Here is a 21,644-nt window from a genome sequence, read left to right as displayed (position 1 = left end):
GATAGATGCATAGGCTTTAATTTGTATGAGACTAATTTGATTCTCCAAAATTTTGGGAAAATTATTACAGTATAGGGATTACAGTTTAATCATTTAATCATTATTGGTGATTAATGATTAAATTATTAATGATTTGATTTAAGTTAATAAGATATAGTTAAAAACAAAGAAGGGAAACTTTAATTATTCATGCATTTTAGTCTTTATATCTTTGTCATGTCTCTGCATTAATATTTGTAGTATGTGAAATATCTTTTTATGTCCTTGTTTTCTTATTTAAAAGTCTTAAATGTCCAGAGCAAATTAATAATCTAAGCCATACTTGCTCCTGTAACACAGGACATTAAAAATTACTTTAAATTTGCAAAAACTTGTGCATAATACATTCAGATACATCTTTAAATGGGTATGACTCCCAGTTGGGTATTTTAATATCATCCCATCTCCATATATACTTTGTGAAGTCTGGATCGTGCCTAATATTTACTGAGTTGCAGTTCCCTTTAGTCCTTAATGTTCCCAGCTCTTTGGCTGGTTGCAAATTGACTTGGTATTGGAAATGGAAAGCTGACTTTGCAAACGGATGCAGATTGCAGCATTGGCATCAGAGTAGTGCATATCACTACACCATCATATGATGGCTCCCAGAATGTATGATTCAAAGAGGGCAGGATTGAATTAGTCTGGTTTAAGGATTGTGGGTAATTAGACTCACAAGAATCTAAAAAAAGAACATAGAAAAGTACAAAAGAGTGACAAAGAAACCAAGAAGGATTTAAACAACTTTAAAGTAATCTGTAGAAGATAAACTTATTTTCTTTTGTTCAAACACATTCAAAGTACAGATATTTCATAGAAGCATAGGATTTGAGAGTTCAAAGAAACCTCAGTAGCCACAAAGCAGGAATGCTCATCCAACACACTCTAGTCAGGAATAGTTTTCTGCCATCTGCTTAAACATTTCAAGAAGAGGGCACTTCCTACTTCTTAAGGGATGCTTTTTTTTTTTTTTTTTTTTTCCATTTTTCTGTAACTTAATTGTTAGGAAATTTGCCTTGTTTAACATGAAATGTGAATTTGTCTCTTCAACTTTTTTGCATTGTTTCTTATTTTGCATTCTGGGTCTAAAAAGAAAATTTCTAATCTATCTTCTATATGACAGCCTCTCATGTACGTAAAGACAGTTATCATGGCTCTTCTGAATGGTTTTTTGCCAAGCTTAATATGCCCAGCTTTGTTTTTTATTTTTTTTTTAAACTATTCCTCATGTAGCTCTGAGCTCTTCTTTTCTGGACAGTTTCCAGCTGATCAGTGTCATTTTTAAAATGTCATGCACAGAAATAAATATAATACTCAAGATGGAGTCTATTCAGGCCAGGTTGTAATGGGATTACCACCTCCTTTTTTGGGGGAGCTCTGCCTCCCTTAATAAAGAACAAGATCTCATTAGCTTCTTTGGCTAACATATCATACCACTGATTGTTGAGCTTGTAGTCCACTAATACCCTCAGATTTTTTTGGAATTGCTATTTTGTTCTTGTAACATTGATTTTTTTTGTATCAAAGTATAAGACCTTTTTCCTTATTGAATTTCATTTTATTAGATTCAACTCAGTCTCTAGCTAGTCAAGATCTTTTGGATCCTGAATCTGTTATGTTACTCAGCTTTTCATTTTATACATATTTAATAAACACATCATCTATTCCTTTATTCAAATAATTTAAAAATGTTTAACAACACTGAACCACACACAAGTCCGTGGGTTACGGTGCTGCTAGACTTCCTGCCTTGTATACATTAAACCATTAACAGTTATCCTTTGTGTCCTATAATCCCACCATTTCTGAATCCTGAATTCTGGTTATCATTATCTAGTTCATATCTCTCCACTCATTTCTACAGCAATAGTATGAAAATTGAGTGCAATTAGTATAAAAATAGAATTTGTTGAGGCTATTGTGTATACAATATAACTATAGTAATAGTTGACATTCATAGTTTTTTAAATTTATAAAACACTTTACATATATATCTTCTTATTTAATTTTCAGAACAACTCTATTATAATGTAGGTGCTATGATTATTAGTATTTTATAGGTGAGAAAGATCTAGATAGTTCACTGGATAAAATGCTCTATCTGGAATTGGGAAGACCTAAATTTAGGTTCTGATCTCAGATGCTTACCTGCCCTGTGACTTTGTTAATGATACATGAACAAATGTGGAGGTCCAACTAAGTATAGTGTTGCCTAGAAAGTTCCAAGGTGAGTCCAAAAGTTTGAGATGGGACTTAATTGTAAAAGTAAAAGCTTTTTTTTTTTCTTTCAAATTTTGAGGTTGCAGCTTTATTTATAGAAAACAAAATAACTATTGATGAGATCAATTTAACATATTATTCATTCTAGTAATAATTTTAATCAACATCTTTTGTAGACAGAAGACAACTTTAGTTTTGCACCAAAGGCAACACATTTAACACATTTAAAGGCAAATTGATAAAGTTTATGGAGTTGAATAGTAAAAGAAGACTATTTATTCTTAATACAAAACCCCTGGAAACATTTAGCTAAAGAACTAGAGATTATTAATTTGTTTTAAGTCATTATAATATAAATGTTTCAGTGACATTTTGTTAGCAATTTGACAGGATCTTAGACTAATACAGCAAATCTACGTCACTCTCCTTCAGATTTTTCACACGTGACATCATATTTCCACTTAGAGAAATGTATTTTTATTTTTATTATATTGTATTTTATATGTTTCTTTATATGTTATGTATCATATATATTGCAATATGTAATACTTATATAATATTTGTATACATTATATATATATGTATATATATAAAACCTTCTGGTTATACTTTATTACTGGAGGTCCCCAAAGTCTAGAAGATTCTGAAGAGTTGATCATTTTCAAATCTCTGTAGAACAGTGGCTTCTTTGTTGCTATTTCATCACATAGTGCCTATATTCCAAATGTCTAATAGATTGGAATATGCTGCCTATCCTACCAACTCTTAAATATTTCAAATATATATTTTAACATATATATTTTAAATATTTCAATAAAAATATTTCAAAGGTGTATGCAAGTCAAAAAAAGTTTAATTATTACTTTATTATCAATGATCTGATTTTTAGGTTTCAGATTTCTATGAAGAACTTTTCTTAAGAAACGTAAAACCAGTGCCCTTTAAGATTTGGCACAAACAACTTATATAACACGTGAAAAATCTAGAGAATCCAAGTATTTCTTGAAATCCATGAAAAGGAACTAAAAAATAAAGTGTTGTCTAGCATTTTGTATGACTTGAAGACTGTTTTTGTTAAAGTGATGAAGATTTTTTGAAAAGAGAAATATTTCTAATTGCAGTACTTGGAACTCCCTCCTCCTTACTTTTTATTCTGATTTTCTTTGTGGTTCTTTGACCTTACCTGTAGTTTTATGTTGATCCTTATATACAATATGATAGGTGTCATTCCTGATTTTCTTTATTTTTGTCTAGATTTTATTGAGTGTTTAAATTAAATGCTGTGTAAATCATATTCATTCCAATGGGAAATTAGAAAGGGGATAACCTTACAAAATTCTGGTCCTTGTCCTTTTCTTATAAAATATTGAAACTTAGACCAGACTTAATTGGGACCTCTAATAAGGCCTTGCCATCAGATTCAGTTGTTTTGCCAGTATATCTACCTGATGTTAACTACCTGGCTAAATCTATACTGACCCTCAATTCAGTATTTTTTTTTCTCTTTGTAGTAGTAGCTAATAATAGTATTCCTGGGTCAAATGGCACTGTAGGAAGTTGTTAAAGAAAACTAAGGAAGTTTAGCGCTTCATAGATTGAACAAATAACTTTAATTAACTATTCTGTTTTATAACAATTTTTTATTATTATATATATTTTTAAGAGTTTTATATATTTCATCCTGGTAGAACCATTCATTCTAAAATATTTAAACACTTCACAAATTTTCATTAATAAATGTTATTTTATTGGAACAAAAGGTGTAGCAATTGTCAGTGCTGTAAAATTACCCATGCATATAATTTGTAAATAAAAAGCTATAATATATTTTTTAAAATGTTATTTTAAATGAAGGGAAAAGCCATTGAATATTTAGAAACTATGATAAGGAAGGGAGTTACGGTATGGGGATTGAAGTTTTTTTTTTTTTTTTAAATTATACATGTACATTCCTTTTATTTATTAGCATATTTCCTTATGGATCATATTGGGGAAAAAAATTGGAACAAAAAGGAAAACCATGAGGGAGAAAAAAAGAAGAAGAAGAAAAAAAAAGTAAACATAATATGTATTGATTTACATTCAGTATCCATAGTTTTCTCTCTGGACATGGATGGTGTTTCCCTCCAAAGTTTATTGGGATTGCCTTGAAATGGCTGAGAGGAACCAAGTCTGTCAGAGTTGATCATTTTATAGTCTTACTGTTGCTGTGTACGTTTTCCTGGTTCAGCTTGTTTAGCTTGGCATCAGTTCATGTAGCTCTTTCCAGGCCTTTCTAAAATTAGCCTGTTCATAATTTTTCATAGAAAATAATATTTCATTACTTTCATATGCCATAACTTATTCAGCCATTTATCAATTGATAGGCATCTACTCATTTTCCAATTCTTTGCCATCCCAAAAAGAGCTACTACAAACATTTTTGTGCATGTGGATCCTTTTCCCCTCTTTTCTGATTTCTTTGGAAAACAGACCCAGTAGTGACATTGCTGGATTAAAAATTTTGAGTAGTTTTAGAACCATTTGGGCATAACTCCAAATTGTTCTCCAGAATGGTTGGATCAATTCACAACTCAACCAACAATGCATTAGTGTCCCAGTTTTCCTATATTCCCTCCAGCATTTTTCATTATCTTTTTCTGTCATCTTAGCCAATCTGAGAAGTGAGAGGTGATACCTCAAAGTTGTTTTAATTTGCATTTCTCTAATCAATAATTATTTAGAGCATTTTTTTCATATGAATATAGGTGTCTTTAATTTCGTCACCTGAAAATTGTTCATATCCTTTGACCATTTATCAATTGGGGAATGAATTATATTTTTAAAAATTTGACTCAGTTCTTTATATACTTTAGAAATGAGGCCTTTATCAGAAACATTGGCTATAATTTTTTTTGCTCCCCTTCTAATCTTAGCTGTCTTGGTTTTAATGTGTAAAATCTTAATTTAATGTAATCAGAGGAATGAATTTTTAAAGGCATATTTTATTTGATGCTTTTAAGTTTATTTGATGTTTTAAAAACATCAATTTAATTTCCTACTCATTCCCTTTATCCTCAATGGAACCTTTCTAACAAAAAATACAGTTAAGTAAAAGAAACTGATAGATTATCCATGTCTTAAAGCCTTTGTCTAAAAATTCAATACTTTTTTCCCCAGAAAGGAGGGAAATACATTTCATTATTACCATCCTAGAATCAGGACTGGTTATTATATTGATTTCAGTTCCAAAATTTATACTGTTGCTTTTCTTGAATTTATTTTGATTAGTTTTCGTAGCGTTCTCTTGGTTTGGCTTACTGCACTCTGATTTACTTCAATCAAGCTAATTAATAAGCATTTATTATGCACCTACTATTATTATGCACTGTATTAAATGCTTGCACAACAAAGGCAAAAGTGAAATATTTCTTGTTTATATTGTAACACACCTATACATAAACATGCATTTAAGAAAATACAGAATATTTGCAAAATAATTTTTTTGGGGGGGTATCCTAACACTTTGGGAGATTATAGAATTGTAGATTTAAATCTGGAAAAGGAGTCCATCTCCCTTATTTTTTGGATGAGATAGAGGTTTCATGAAAAATTATGTGATATCATGGTGTTGAACTTAAAAAGTTTCTAAGAGGAAAAAGTAAGAGTTCGTTCTAGGCAGGAGTAGAGGGTGTAAGGGGATGGACATTCAATAGAAAGACAGAGCTAGGAAACATAGCATCATGTATTGAAATAGTATAGAAACAAGTAGATGTGTATGGTTAAGTCATGTATTATGTGAAGGTGAAAGATATGTTAGAAGACATGTAAGAACAGACAAGGTTGTGTTGAGATTTAAATGACAGCAGATTTTATTTGATTATAGAGATAATGGGGAGCCATTGGGTTATCGAGAGATGGGAGAGAGGGAATGGCATAGAGTTAACATGTCAGACTTGAGTTCTAGGAATATAAATTTGATAGCTGTGTGTGGTAGTATTTAATTGGGAAGATTTTCAAGGATAAGAGACCAATTAGGAGACCATTGCAGTAGTTTAAGCAAAAAGTGCTAAAAACTTTAAAATACCATGCTATCTATATATGTGGAGAAAAGGGAATTTATGGGAGAAATACATTAGAGATATATAGAAATGACAAGATTTAGCAACTGATGGGATATGTGGAGTGAGTAAATGACACTATGAATGACTGGAAGAATGGTAGTTTCTTAACTGGGTTAGGGAAGTTTGGAAGAGGAATAGTTTGGGGAAAAAGATAAAGTTCTCTTTTGTGCCTTCTGAATTTGAGATGCTTATGGATCATCTAATTCAAAGAGCAATAGGCAGTTCATGATTTAGTAGCTCATTATGTAGATTGGACACATAGACTTGTAGTCATCTGTATAGAGATGATAGTTGAACCTATAGGATTTGAAGAAATAACCACATAAGAGTATAGAACAGAGATTAGCAAACTAGATAGGAATGTTTAAAAAATGTTAACAAAAACAAAAAACAACAAAAAAAAAAAACATTTCCCAGCTCATGGGGCCTAGTTCAGTGGCCAGATTTAGCTCTCAGGTCATAATTTACCAACCTCAAGACCCAAGGCTGAGCCTTGGTAGACACATGGGTTTAATGTGTTACATACTTGATGAGCGAGCAAATTAAAGGAGTATTCAGACCAATAGGAAAACTAAGAGAGTAACCATTAGATACCAATGTCCAGATAAAGAAATAAGTCAACAGTATCCAATAGTTGAGAGAGGTCAAGAATTTTTTTTAAGGCTATTAAATTTGGCGGTGAAGAGATATTTGAAAACTTTGGAAAGAACAGTTTCAATCTTCTCAAGTTTTTCAGAATTCCTTTTGCTTGTCATATCTCATGGTATAATAAATAATAATAAATATTTATATTAAGTTTATATACCACAGTTTTTTGAACCCTTTCCTTATTAGAGGGTATCAACTTTGTTTCCAATTGTTTTGCATACTGCAAAAGGTACCCAGTATAAATGTTTCAAACATTCCTGTTTGACTTTATTGGTTTGGGGAAGTATTAAGATAACAAGTATCATCAACTTTCTCTTTCTCTTGTCTGTCTCTGTCTCTCTGTCTTTCTGTCTCATCCTATCTCCTCTCCTTTCTCCCTCTTTCTTCTTCCCTCTCATTTTTGCCTCTTCTTCCTCCCTTCCTCCACCCTATTCCTCTCTCTATTTCTTTCTTCCTTCTTTTCTTCCCTTCTCTCTCTCTCTTCTTTCCTTCCATCACATCCCTCAGATATGAATATAGGTATTAACCCTCAGATTAAAAGTATAGGCTGTCCCTCTTTATACAGTGAGATCTTTTTATCATTCCCTTAGTATTAGATTGATCTTGATAGGTATTGCTTCAAATTTATGAATACTTCCTTTCAAACCACTTGCAATATTTTTTCTATTTCTTTAGTTTATATCATTTGTAATTTCTCAAAGAAGAAAATTGTGTGATATATGGTTAAAGTATATGAAGGGACAATTTTCAAATGGTGAAATTAAAGCCATTTATAATTATATGAAAAAATGCTCTAAATTATTATTGATTAAAGAAATGCAAATTAAAACAACTTTGAAGTACCATTGCATACCTCTCAGATTGGTTAAGATGACAGGGAAAGATAATTATAAATGTTGGAAAGGATATGGGAAAACTGGGACACTAACATAGTTGTGCAATGATCCAGTCATTCTGGAGAGCAATCTGGTACTATGCCCAAGGCACTGTTCATTTGACTCAGCAGTGCCATTACTGGGTCTGTATCCCAAGGAAATCTTAAAAGGTGGGAAAAGAACCCGCATGTGCAAAAATGTTTGTAGCAGTTGTAGTTCTTTTTGTGGTAGGAAAGAATTGGAAAAGGAGTGGGTGCCCATCAATTGGGGAATGGCTGAACAAGCTATTTTTCATGAAAGTATGGAATATTATTGTTCTTTTAGAAAATAATGAACAAGCTGATTATAGAAAAGCCTGGAAAGATTTACATGAACTGATACTGAGTAGAACCAAGAATACATTGTAAATAATAGCAGTAAATATTAATTTACTGCCATTAATTTACTGTTTAATTAATTAATGGTATCTTTCTGGGATTCAGGAATTATTTAATTCATTATATACTTGAAGTTCCTTTCTTTAGAAAAAGGGAACAGTTTGCCTTTATGGATTGTCATGAACTTCTTAAGTCTACTCTTATTTCTCAAAAACAGTGTTCAGCAATGCAGTTTGCCAATGCTTAAACACCATTTATAAATCTCTAGGGTTTTTTTTTTTTTGTTGTTTTTGTTTTTTTTTTAGTATTTTTCAGTCATTTTCTTACATTTCATTTTCCCACTGTTTCTTTGTTTTCATTAGTCATTAATTTAGAGCCAAATTTGAAAAAAAAAAAAAAATTCTTTTTTCAGAGTGCTCTTATGCCTGCCCAATTGTTCTTTAAAACAGAAGATGGAGGTAAATATCCTGTTATATTTAAGCATGGAGATGATCTACGCCAGGATCAACTTATTCTACAAATCATTTCACTCATGGATAAGGTAATTGTAATCATTTTGGAAGACGGAGAGTCATTTAAAAAAAAACAAAACTAAAACCTAAGATTTTTGGAACACAGGTTAAGTTTGTAAATAGTTATTTGTTATATTAAGGTGAGATATTAGCAGCTCATCCATCTTCACTTACATGTTGACTAGGAAAATTTTTATTATTTTTGTCAGAATGGGCCCTACATATTCAAAATAATACAGAATTTCATATTTTTACTATGATTTTTTTTTTTTTTTTGGCTGAGGTAATTGGGGTTAAGTGACTTGCCCAGGATCACATAGCCAGGAAGTTTTAAGTGTCTGAGGCCAGATTTGAACTCAGGTTACCCTGACTTCAGGGCTGGTGCTCTATCCACTGCACCACCTGGCTGCCCCTCCTTTTGCTTTCTTAACATAGCTTTCCCAGACCTGATTTTCAGTTTTATCTTTTTTGCTTTTTTTTTTTTTTTTTTGCATGGTCCATGCCTAGGTTTTCCCTTTCCTTTTTCTCCTGCTTCAGTTACATGAAGCTCCTTTTCTACTTCTTATTCCTTTTTTTTTTTAAATTAAAGCTTTTTTATTTTCAAAACATACACATAAATAATTTTCAATATTCACCCTTTCAAAGCTTTGTGTTCCAAATTTTTTCCCCCCCTTTTCCCATTCCCTCCCCTAGATGGGAAGTGATCCACTTTCCACAACTATTATGCTGCACAAGAAAAATCAGATCAAAAAGGAAAAAAAAATGAGAAAGAAAAAATGCAACCAAACAAAAAAAAAAGTGAAAATACTATGTTTCTCCATATTATTCCTAACATTACTGTGTTCCTTAAGAAGAATACTTAGCTTGTTTTTCTCTTTCCTTTGTTATCTAATTTAAATTGAACCTTTCATAACCTCTCATGGATTCTCATGGATAAGCCATATCAGGAAGTTATTGTAAAATTAAATGATAAAAAAACGATTGCTTTAAGTTGAAGTCAGAACATTTAACAGTTTTCTATGGAAGATTAATTTCATTTTGATAATTGTAATAGTTGATAATTGCCTAAAGATGGTATATACATGAAAGTTCTCTATTGCTCATCAAATAAATATATTTCATAAAATTATTTCTTTAGACTTGGCTAATATATTTGTCATTTACCTTGCAGTTATTACGGAAAGAGAATTTAGATTTGAAGTTGACACCATATAAGGTATTAGCTACTAGTACAAAACATGGTAAGTTTACTTCATATTTTCATATGTGAGCTTAATTGAATATTCGATGAGTATATTTTATTTTTATAAAATTGAAAATTTTTAAATACTGTTATATTTTACGTGATCATACAAATCATTGAGATCTAGATTTCTCTATATTCACTGGAATAAATTCCATGCAGCAAACATTTATTAAGCATCTTCTGTCATAAAATACTGTGTTATAGTGGAAGAGTAAAAATGAAATATTTCTTTCCTTTAAGGAACTTTCTAATTGGGAACTACTACACAAATAAGTAAAGTCAAAATAATTTGAGGAGGAAGGGAACAAGTACTAATTGGAGAATCAGGAGGGTTTCCTATTGGAGATATCATTATATCTTAACCTAGAAGGAATCTGAAGATCCTGAGAAAATGTAATTAAGTAAGGAGTATAAAACAAGAATTTGAGAAGCATATTTTATAGGCATGGAAGTGACTAATAGAATGATGAGTTCAGGAAACAGGCCAGTTTGCTTGGAATGTTGTATATATGAACAAATAAGATTAATATTGAAAGGTAGAGGATAGCTAGATACATAGGTTTTAAATGACAGTCTTTAAAAACATAGGAAATACATATGTATATAGTTATAGGAGACTTCTGACAATTTTTCTTTTCTCTCATCACTTAGAAACATTCAGGTGTTTTTATACCAAAAAAGTAGTAGCTAGTTTTTATATTACTATGTGGATGGGATTATCTGTATTTTATTTGTATAGAACTTCATCATTGCTAATTAAATAGCAAGGATTTGTTTAGGGAAGCAAAGCAAAGAGCAATATGTTATTCCTCATTATGAATGGAATGAAATTTCTAAGATGGAGATATTAATTTTAAAGAGGAAAATATGTAGATTTTTCTCTCTTTGCTTCTACAAAAGGAAGGGTAACCAGAAATGTCAAGGGTTTAAGAAGAGAAGGTTTGATGTAGTTATTATAGGGAATTTAATAGAAAATTAATCAGGAAATATTGAAAGTTTATTCTAAACATTTGGGAAATGTTAGATAATTTGGTACAATTACCTGACTTTCTCTAATGGTACCAGTGGCACAGAATAACAACAGAAAAAATAAATGATAGCGCTAACCTTGATTTGGAGTTTAGCAAGAGGGAGGGACTAAGTGTCAGTAGGACAAAAAACCGAAGGGATTTCAAAGGTAGAGGATCATTAGTTGAACTGGTCAGTCAAAAAGTCAAAAAGAAGAAAATGAAACCAAAATCTACAAAATGGAGAAGGATTGAAGGACTCTGGGTCATGGTGACCATTGAAATTATGGTTAGGTATATAGCTAAGGAAAAAATGAAAGGTTAGAATGTAATGATCAAATATAGGAATTTCAAAATTTGAAATCATAGAGATACTATACACTATTGAGTGAGTAGGAGATATAAAATATAACCTTTTCTGTGGTTGACTGAGGTATTATGAAAATTTATCTCATGGGTATTGAAGATTGATAAACTAGGAGACAAGTGTTCTTATTGAATCAGATCACTTTGGAATTAATTGAGGGGGAGAACTAAAACTCTAATGAGTTAGTCAATAAGTCCATTCTGTATACCAGATTCTAAGTTAATTGCTTTGATAAAGCTGTATGGTAAGATACAGAGATCATGGATGACATAATTCTTTCTTGCAAAGGTTTACATTATTTTTTTTTTTTCATTCTGAGCTTAACAAACACTAAATAAAATAGCATTTTTATATACGTAGTAGAGCCAGAAAAGAAGATTGCACATGAAACTGCACATCTATGTTTGTAAAGCTTGCTTTTTTTTTTTTTTTTTTTTAAACTAAATATAAAAAACTCAGCCAGTAGCTTTTAAAGTTTTCTTCCTTGTCTATTTTTTTTTTTTCCTGGCCTTCTGTTCTCTTATCTGTATTTAAGAAAAATGCCTCAGTGATTATTCCCTCTCCTTCCTCTTTTATGGGGGTGGCAGAAAAGAAAGGAAAAGAACAAAGCCTTTGTAACAAATAGGCATAGTCAGACAATACATATTCCTACATTGGATTTATCTCACAGTATCTCTTATTCTATCTCATATCCAGATATTCTGATCTAATTATTATTCTTTCCACTGTGCTATGAAAATTCATTCTAAGAATTTACCTTTTAGACTACAGGTTACAATCTTAAATTCATATGCACATTAGATTTCCTTGTATTTTCTTGGTCAAATTTTTATTTTTATTATCCAGTGGATGCTCATATTTAATTTATATATTTACAGGCTTCATGCAGTTTATTCAGTCAGTTCCTGTTGCTGAAGTTCTTGATACTGAAGGAAGTATTCAGGTACAGTCTCTATTTTAATGACTACCATTTCTTTGTAAACCTTGATTAATATAATAAAAGATGAAGACATTTCTAATTCTTGCAACTAATTAACATTCATATTTCATTCATTCAGAAAGTGATTCATGTTTATTTTAGGCCATCTCAGCATGGCAGAGAATCTTCAAGAACTTGCAAATTCTTTAAAAACCTAGATCACTCTTCTGACATAAAGTATAGATTTGATTTTGCAAGCACATAGAATGAAGTGGTATTTTATAAAGTAGATAGTAAACATGAATGTAACTTATTACCCTGAAAAAAGATTGAACATGCTTAAAATATGAATTGGATTTAGAAGTGAAACTATTTCTTTGATTGGTATATTCAAACTTTTTTGAAGTTGAGATTATAAAATGCAATTACTGATATTCTTCAAAAAGTGATTAAGAGACCTACAATAAAGCTAAATGGATGATGGTCCGACCTAGTTTTGATGTTCATAATTATTTATATAACTATAGTTTTTTTCATTCTCTTAAAAGAGGTAAAGTGATTTAATCTAATGTCTCATGGCTAGTGAAGAGCACATATGTAACTAAAATATAGTATGTTTTTCAATATCCTCAGTTATTATTTATTTGCACATATATATGTCTTTTCTCTCCTCCTGAGAAGTTCATGAGCAATTTATCTTAGGCATTTTCTATCTATTACTTAAGTGCCATGAACATTAAAAGTACTTCAATAGTTATCTTTAAGTTGATGTATATGTTTACTGCAATCTATAAATAATTTTGTCCTTTTTTAAAAGAAATTTCTCTTAGAAATTCTTAAATTCATGAATTTGTTCATTCATACACTTATTTTGCTGAAACGATAACTAAATTTAAAATTTTAAACTACATATTGGAGACACAGAGGGAAGCTTTACGGAATTTTTGGTTGAAATCAGGAGTATCAGGCACTGTTAGTATAAAGTAAAATAGAATATATTTCTTGAAATAATTAGAAAGTGTGATCTCAAAAAATTCATGCCAAAGGTATCATTTAAATTAGTATTAAGTGGGATAGATGGTAAGAGTGATGATGGTGGTAATGCCATTAAAGGTAGAATCTGGAGATGATCTGGGTTCATATTTCAGGAAGATAGGAGAGCTAAAAAAGCCACTATTTTTTTCAAGGAAAAATGTGATAGATATAAGCTAAAAAGAGGCCTTGGAGGAATTTAAAATGCTCTTTAAAAATCAATTAAGAGAGATCACGAAAAAATTAGGGGGAAAACATCAATTGGAGAATGGCTGAGTAAATTGTGGTATATGAATGTTATGGAATATTATTGTTCTATAAGAAATGACCAGCACGATGAATACAGAAAGGCTTGGAGAGACTTACATGAACTGATGCTAAATGAAATGAGCAGAACCAGGAGATCATTATACACTTCAATAACAATACTATATGAGGATCAATTCTGATGGAAGTGGCTATCTTCGGCAATGAGAGGATCCAATTCAATTCCAATTGATCAGTGTTGAACAGAACCAGCTATACCAAGTGAAAGAACACTGGGAAATGAGTGTGGACCACAACATACCATTTGCACTCTGTAATTGTTTGCTTGCATTTTTGGTTTTCTTCCCAGGTTATTTTTACCTTTCTAAATACAATTTTTCTTGTGCAACAAGAGAACTACACAAATATGTATACATATATTGTATTTAAGATGTACTTTAACATGTTTAACATATATGAGACTGCCTGCCATCTAGGGGAGGGGGTAGAAGGAAGGAAGAGAAAAGTTGGAACAGAAGTGTTTGCAAGGGACAATGTACAAAAATTACCCATGCATATGTTCTGTCAATAAAAAGCTATAATAAAAAAAAAAAAAATCAGGGGGAAAAAAATAAGAGCTATTCAAGAAAATCAAGAAAATTATAAAGAAAGTCCACCAACTGGAAATTAAAAACTAATGGAACAAAATAATTCTTTGAAAACTACAATTGGCCAACGGGAAGATGATAACATTAATACCAAGAAATAATAAAACAAAATCAACAGAATGAAAAAATAAAGAATGTGAACCATAACAGGGAAAAAAAACTTGTATGGAGAACAGATAGATGGGATACAGTATAGCTACAATTAGATAATTTCAAAAATATACTATTAAAAATACATTACTAATAAATACTAAATAAACACAAATAAATACTTAATACATTACTTAATAAAATACTAAGAAAAATTTCCTTGAAGTTCCAGGACAAGAAGGTAAAGCAGAAACAATAAATAATAAAAATCCATCCATCACCATCTGAAAGAGATCCTAGGAGGAAACTTTATGGGAACATCATAGATTAGTCTTAAAACTCCCAGGTGAAGAAAATATTGTAAACAACAAAGGAAAACAATTTAATTTGAATATCATGAAGTTAGGATTACATAAGACTAGTATCTTCTAATTTATAGAATCTTCAGTCTTAGAATATTGTATTTCATAGAGCAAAAGAAGGGAAGTTATGACCAGTGGTAACTTGACCAGAAAAATTAAGCATAAACTTCAATCAAAACCAAAACCAGATATTTAACAAATTGGAAGACTTTCAGGTATTCATGGCAAAAAAAAAAAAAAAAAAAAAAAGCAGAAGTTAATGGTAAATTCAACATGAGATTCAAGAGGAATATAAGGTAAACAACCAAGTATAAGGGACTCAATAAGAACAAAATGCTTACTACTTACATTCAGAAATATTATCCATCCTCTTGTGATTATCATCCTTATTTGGATAGTTTGAAAGAATGTCTTGGCTCTAAAAAATAAAACTGTAGGGAAAACTAAAAGAGAATGATTACTTCATACAAATGAAATGAAAAGAAAAATTGATACAGAAGAAACAAATGGGAATAGAAGGCTGTTAGTGCTAGAATCTTAATCTAATCAGCAGTATATTAAAGAGAAAGCAACATACACATTTATAAAAGGTATAAAAGTCTTCCAAATTTAGAATGAAATGAGGATAAGGGGATAAGATAATGGAGGGACATCTAGAAGAAGGGGAAAAAATAAGGGAGGAACCCTTAGAAAAATAATTAAGGTGGAGGAGAGGGGAGAAGATATTCTACCCATTTAATAGAGTGGGTAAAATAAGGAATTGGAGGGTAAAGTAGCAAGTGGAAGTAATTCAAATGAGTGGAGAGAAAGAATGGAAATAGGGTGAAAAAGGATAGTGAGAAAAATAGAAGGAAATATATAAGTAATTATACCTTTGAATGTGAATGGGATAAATTTACCCATAAAAACAAAACTAGTTAGTTGAATTGATTAAATATTTTTAATTTAACACTACAGTGTTTTCAGGATAAAAATTAAAAATACAAAGTTAAAATTAAGTGCAGAAGCAGACTTTACTATGTAAAAAAAAAAAAGCAGGGGTGGTAATCATGATTTTAGACAAAGTTAAAGCTCAAATAAATTTAATTAAATGAGAGAAATAGGAAAAATATACTAGATGTCACCAATATTCAGTATTGTTTATTTCTCATTTCTCTGATATATAAAGAACTTTGTCAGATTTATGAGATTATGAGTCATAACCCAATTGATAAATGGTCAAGGAATATGAACAGATAGTTTTTCGATGAAGAAATCAAAACTATGTATAAACATATGAAAAAATGCTCTAAATAAATGCATATTTAACCATCTAGATTCAAATTGACTTGAATAATAGATGCCCTTTAGTGGGGAAATGGCTAAATAAGGTGTGCTTACATGATTGTGGTCAAATACTACTTTGTTATATAAGGAATGATGAGCTGCTTTGTTTAGAATAACATCTATTTAGACCTATAAAGAAAGATATTATTTGCCTCCAAAAAAAGGACTGACAAATAGAAATATACATCGTGATCTTAATGTGTGTATGTGTGTGTATTTATAGTCATATTTATTTATGCATATTTATTCTTAGCTTCTTTAGGGCAGGAGGATTGGGAAGGAAAAATAAAAGGTACATAGCAGAGAGAGAAAGAAAACCTAGAAGGAAAACTTGAGTAGCTTTGAAAACCAAGTCTAGCATTTATTGCATGTTTTCTTGAAGTGAAAATTTATTGTTTTATATCAAATCTTCTCATGTTCTTCTGTATACATACAATGGCTGTTTTTCTTCTTTTTTTGTTTTAAGTTTAAAATGAATTAAAAATAAATTAAATTATTATTATGAGGGAATTACCTTTGAAGTTCCAGAATCCTAGAATTTGACAGAGATGCTTGTTGACCTTAGATATCATCTGTTTCAATACTGTAATTTTATAGGTATAAAAGCTCAGGTCCAGGAGATGATTTACCTAAACTGGAACCCAGATTTTCTTGATCCTAGTCCTTTTTTTTTTTTTTTTTTTTTTTTTTTTTTTTTTTTTAACCCAGAAACTGAAAAAGAGATAAGCTAACAGAAAAAAAATCTTTTAATTGATTATATGACTGGAATTAGCACATGATAGTGATTAATAGTGCTGGCAATTCCAATATACTTGTGATGAAGAGAATCTGCATCCATAAAGGAAACTGTGGATTGAAAGTGGATCATAACATAGCATTTTCACCTTTTATGTTTTGTTTGCTTTTTGTTTTCTTTCTCATTTTTTTCCCTTTTTGATCTTATTTTTCTTTTGTAGCATGATAATTGTGGAAATATGTATAGAAGAATTGCACTTAAGAGAGGGAGATGAAATTTGGAACACAAGGTTTTGCAAAGATGAATGTTGACAACTATATATATGTTTTGAAACTAAAAAGCTAAAAAACATTTTTTAAAAGATCTGTAAATAAAAGTGCTGGATTTGGACTCAAGAAGACTTGAATTCAAGTATTTGGAGTTGCAGTGAATCAGTGGGGAGAATTCTCCATGCCTAAAGCATCAGCACTTTTTTCACATGATACAAATTATAGAACCTGAATTTGATAGGAATTGTCATTTGTCATCAAAAAGAAAAAAATATATATTGTGGTATTTAGAGTAAGGTTTAAGATCTTATATGTAGATGACGGTGTACTTCAAAGATGTAAGAATTCTACATTCTGAGAAACTTGAAGAGATCAAGAGTATGTCTTTTGATTCGGAACACTTATATAATTGCTCATGTGATTCCTTTTTTTTTTTTTTAAACAGCTAAAATTTTGCACTTGTTTTGATTATTTTTATGTTTACCTTTCATTTTATTGATTTTTTTAAAAAGAAAAACATTTCAGTATATTTCTGTTTAAAAAGTAATTTTAAAATTCTGTCTTCATATTGTAAAAAATAATAAAACAAAGATAAAATTGGATGAGAAGTATAACATCAAAACAAATTTACTTTGCCTTGCCCTATTTAATGTTTTCTCATGATATGGTTATATCAGTATATATTGTTCTCCCCCCCCCCCCTTTATTAAGGCTTTTTTATTTGCAAAGCATAAGCATGGGTAATTTTTCCAAAATTGATCCTTGCCTAACCTTTTGTTGCAAATTTTCCCCTTCTTACCCCCACCCTCTCTTCCATCTGGCAGGCAGTCCAATACATGTTAAATATGTTGAAATATATATTAGATCCAATATGTGTATACATATTTATACAGTTATCTGGTTGCACAAGAAAAATCAGATCAAGAAGGAAGAAAACGAAAAACAGAAAAAAAGAAAACAAAACAGCATATATTCTTATGATTAGTCTTGTGGGTCCTCTAAATAAGACCACCAGCTGCTGAGTCTATTGTCTCAATATGATACTAGATTAACAAAAATTATAAACCAAATATTCTTTGCTAATTTTTAAACACTTCTTTGCACTTCTCTTGTTGTGTCCTTCATTTGTTTCAAAATTATATTAAATAAATAATCATGTAAATAATATCCTTTCAGAACTTTTTTAGAAGATATGCACCAAGCGAGAATGGACCTAATGGAATAAGTGCTGAAGTGATGGATACTTACGTTAAAAGCTGTGGTAAGTCTTCAAATGATTACTTTATACTTGTGTTCTTAGGCAGGAAAGCTACTCCTTTGTTCTTAGAGAATAATGGCATTCATATGTATTATTGACATAAATTACTTTTTGGGGCGATCATGCTGCCACAACCATAGTAATTTAACACATTAAGTTTTAAATGCTACATGAAATTATAGGAGTAAAAGCAAAAAGCCCAAGCATTCTTTATAATGCTTATAAGCAGTAGTGAATAAGAACCATTGTATTTTGCCAAAACAATCATGACACAGCATTAATGTAATTTAATTCTTTCTGAATGTGATGTTCCTTGGTCTGCTGGTTTTGCCCCATTTTTATTTGATTTGACTTCTTAAACTTTTTAAAGAAAATGTTTCAGGTCCTAGCTTGCCCCTGCATCTATTATATAGAAACAATTCCTATGATTATCCAGTAGATTAAATCATCTTGGAAAGACTCTGAGATCTGATGTTCTAATCTGCAGTCTGTCACTTGAACCCAATTATAACTGCAACAAACTTAATTAATAAGTTTATCCCCAAGAAAAAAAAGACAAGCATTTTTGATTAAAAATTTTTAACTAACAGGGATCCATAAACCTCTTATATATAAATGAAATTATTTTCATATTTAGGAAATATCATTTGAGACTGAATGTTTTTGTTACTTCTTTAGGATTCAAGTTGAATTCTGGAGGTGATTTCAAAGTTTTGCTTTCCAGATGGCCTCAAAAAATAATTTAGAATGAGTATTCAGTGATTAGATTGCTTTCTAAGGATCTCTTAGAATTCTAGATGTGTTATTGCAGGCTGAATTTGTATATAGCAAATGGAATCCACTAGTTATTTTGAAAAGAAATTGTTAACTCGAGGCTTCACTAAGAAGAAACCCAGATTTGTAAATCATGAACCTAATTCTGAATGCAAATTATCATTTAATATAGAAGAAAATATTTCCTTGATTCAAATGATTAGGATTTAGAGACAGTGTTATTTATAGCCAGGAAGACCTGGGTCCAAGTTTCACTTCTGATACATTTTTTGTTTGACCCTTAAATTTCTCAATGATGAAATTAACTATGAGATCCTCTTTTACACACACACACACACACACACACACACACACACACGTATATTTGTATGTATGTATATATAAATATAAAACAATTGCTGATCTGCATTGTTTTAGAGTCTCCTCACAGGGAATACCATTGAAATCATAGGCATGGTTAAAAAAAAACAAAAAAAACCTTTCATAATACCTTAGTATATTTCCTAATATATGCTTAGTAATAATCTTGCCATCCTAAATTTCAAAAAAATTATTAATATCCTTACAATTAAAACATATTTAAGAACTAAATATGACTTTTAAAAAAAGTAATGACAATAAATATTTGTTGAATATATGAATGAATTGATTACAATACTCAGATCATTTTTTTCAGGATTTCTGCATACCTATATTTAGGTTATGTTTTTAAAATTTATTTTATTTGAAAAAACAGAATAAGAAAAACAGAAAAGGAATACAAAACAAAAGAGAACATTGTTATGTGCCCAGTTGAACATCAAGGAGGATTGAAAATATATAACAATAAATTATCAGATCAAGAAAGTATATATATTAGTAGAAGAAATTATATTCATGAATGTTTATTTTTTTTCTTGACTTCCTTGTAAATTGTTCTTTGGTTCTCTACTACATACTTTATTTTATTCTTTTTTCCCCCCTTTCATCTCCACCACCCCTTAGCAAGTTATTGTTAGGAAAAGATATATTTATGTATATATATGTAGAGACACACACACGCACGCGTGCACGTGCACACACACATACACACACACCCCTTTCCTATCCTTGCTGGCTCTGCTTTAATTCTGCTTCATAAGTTGCCTTGCTATAACTTAACCTCCCTCCACTCAAGGATTTCTCCCTTACCCTTTGCTACCCCATCCTCCTGCTAGACCCTTCATAATATATAGTATTGCCTATTGAACTCATTCCTGATTTGAGTAGAATTTCACAACTATTCACCCTCTCTCTGTCCCTTGCCTCTGTGCCTATTCTTCCTCTGCATCTCATTTATATAATAAGATTTTTATCTTAACCTTAACCCTGCCAATCGTGAGCTGCCCTATTATGGGTGTGAATCTTAAACATATTTTTATCTATTATCTTAAACATATAAATTTCTCATTTGGAAAAAAAGATAATTTGTCCAAGTTTCAACAATTTGTAGATGTTGAGTTCCTTGAAACTGATCTTTGATATTTGCTCTTATATGTTAAATTTTCAATTAAGTTCGGATTTGGTTGATAGAAAGTCCTGAAAAATCTTCAATTCATCCATTTTTAAAAATTCAGTTTTGCTGGATATGATATTGTTGACTTCAGGCCTAGTTCTTTTTAATTGCTGGTAGATATGATTCCAGGACTTGTGTTCTTTTATTGTGGTTGCTGATAAATTCTGTACAGTTCTAATTGTAGCTCCAGCATATTAGAAGTATTTTTTCTTGTTTTTTTTTGCAAAATTTTCTCTTTGAGCTGAGGATTTCAAAAATTTGACAGTAATATAATACTGTGTGTTTTCCACAAAGGATCTATTTCAGGTGGTGGTTGGTGGATTTTTTTTTTTTCATTTCTACTTTCCTCTCATGTTCTATTGTAGTGGGAAGGAACTGTTTGCTTTACTATTGTTGTAATCTCTTTAAGAAATTGTATTTTCTTTTGATCTGTGATCCCTTTCTGAGTCTCAACCCCTCCTGGAAAAGGAATTTCCCTCCCCCCTCCCAGATAAATTATCTTTCCAGAATGCCAGAGCCTCTGATTCAATTAGAAATCTTGCTTAAAAAGGACCCCTTTGAAGTGCTTCCAATTGGAGATTGGAATTCCAATTGGAGATCTTGGCTGAAAACTGATAAGAATCTAAACTTGGGAACCTGGGCTCCTGAAGCCCCCATCAAGAATCCTAGTTTGATCAGCTTGGGCTGTCCCAGCCCCCATCAAAATACCCAATATAACAGCGTCCGTCAGCTAAGGTCTTTGCAGATGGATCGTGCACTTTGCTAGGACCCTGCCCGCTGAGCATTCTCAGTGCCAAAATTAATTTCCCACTAGAAACTGTTCCAACAATAAACTTTCATTTTGCAACTAATAATTCGGGAATGAGTGAATTCTTTCACTCTAAACCTGCAGCTGATTTAAAGGGGATATTTAACAACTCTCTTATTGCCACTAACCTCTTGACCATCAGAAATTGAGAGCATTCAAACTACATCAATCTCACTTCAGGACAATTTTCTTGGATTATTTCCTGCATTATTGTGTTAAAGTTCTCTT

The 21,644-nt window shown here is 30.8% G+C and overlaps 1 protein-coding gene across 1 annotated transcript in view; it reads left to right on the top strand.

Moving 5' to 3' along the window:
* Window positions 1-21,644, top strand: part of PIK3C3 (phosphatidylinositol 3-kinase catalytic subunit type 3) — a 179,252-nt gene that overhangs the window by 71,480 nt on the left and 86,128 nt on the right. Inside the window, exons 17-20 of the mRNA XM_031946013.1 lie at window positions 8,675-8,803; window positions 9,946-10,015; window positions 12,273-12,337; window positions 18,219-18,303. Coding sequence (XP_031801873.1) covers window positions 8,675-8,803; window positions 9,946-10,015; window positions 12,273-12,337; window positions 18,219-18,303 — 349 coding nt within the window. The remainder of the gene's footprint in view (window positions 1-8,674; window positions 8,804-9,945; window positions 10,016-12,272; window positions 12,338-18,218; window positions 18,304-21,644) is intronic.

This window comes from Sarcophilus harrisii, chromosome 1 (assembly GCF_902635505.1).
Source record: "Sarcophilus harrisii chromosome 1, mSarHar1.11, whole genome shotgun sequence".
Lineage (NCBI taxonomy): Eukaryota > Metazoa > Chordata > Mammalia > Dasyuromorphia > Dasyuridae > Sarcophilus > Sarcophilus harrisii.
Note: the sequence above shows the minus strand (reverse complement) of the source record. Positions and strands in the feature narration are given on the sequence as shown.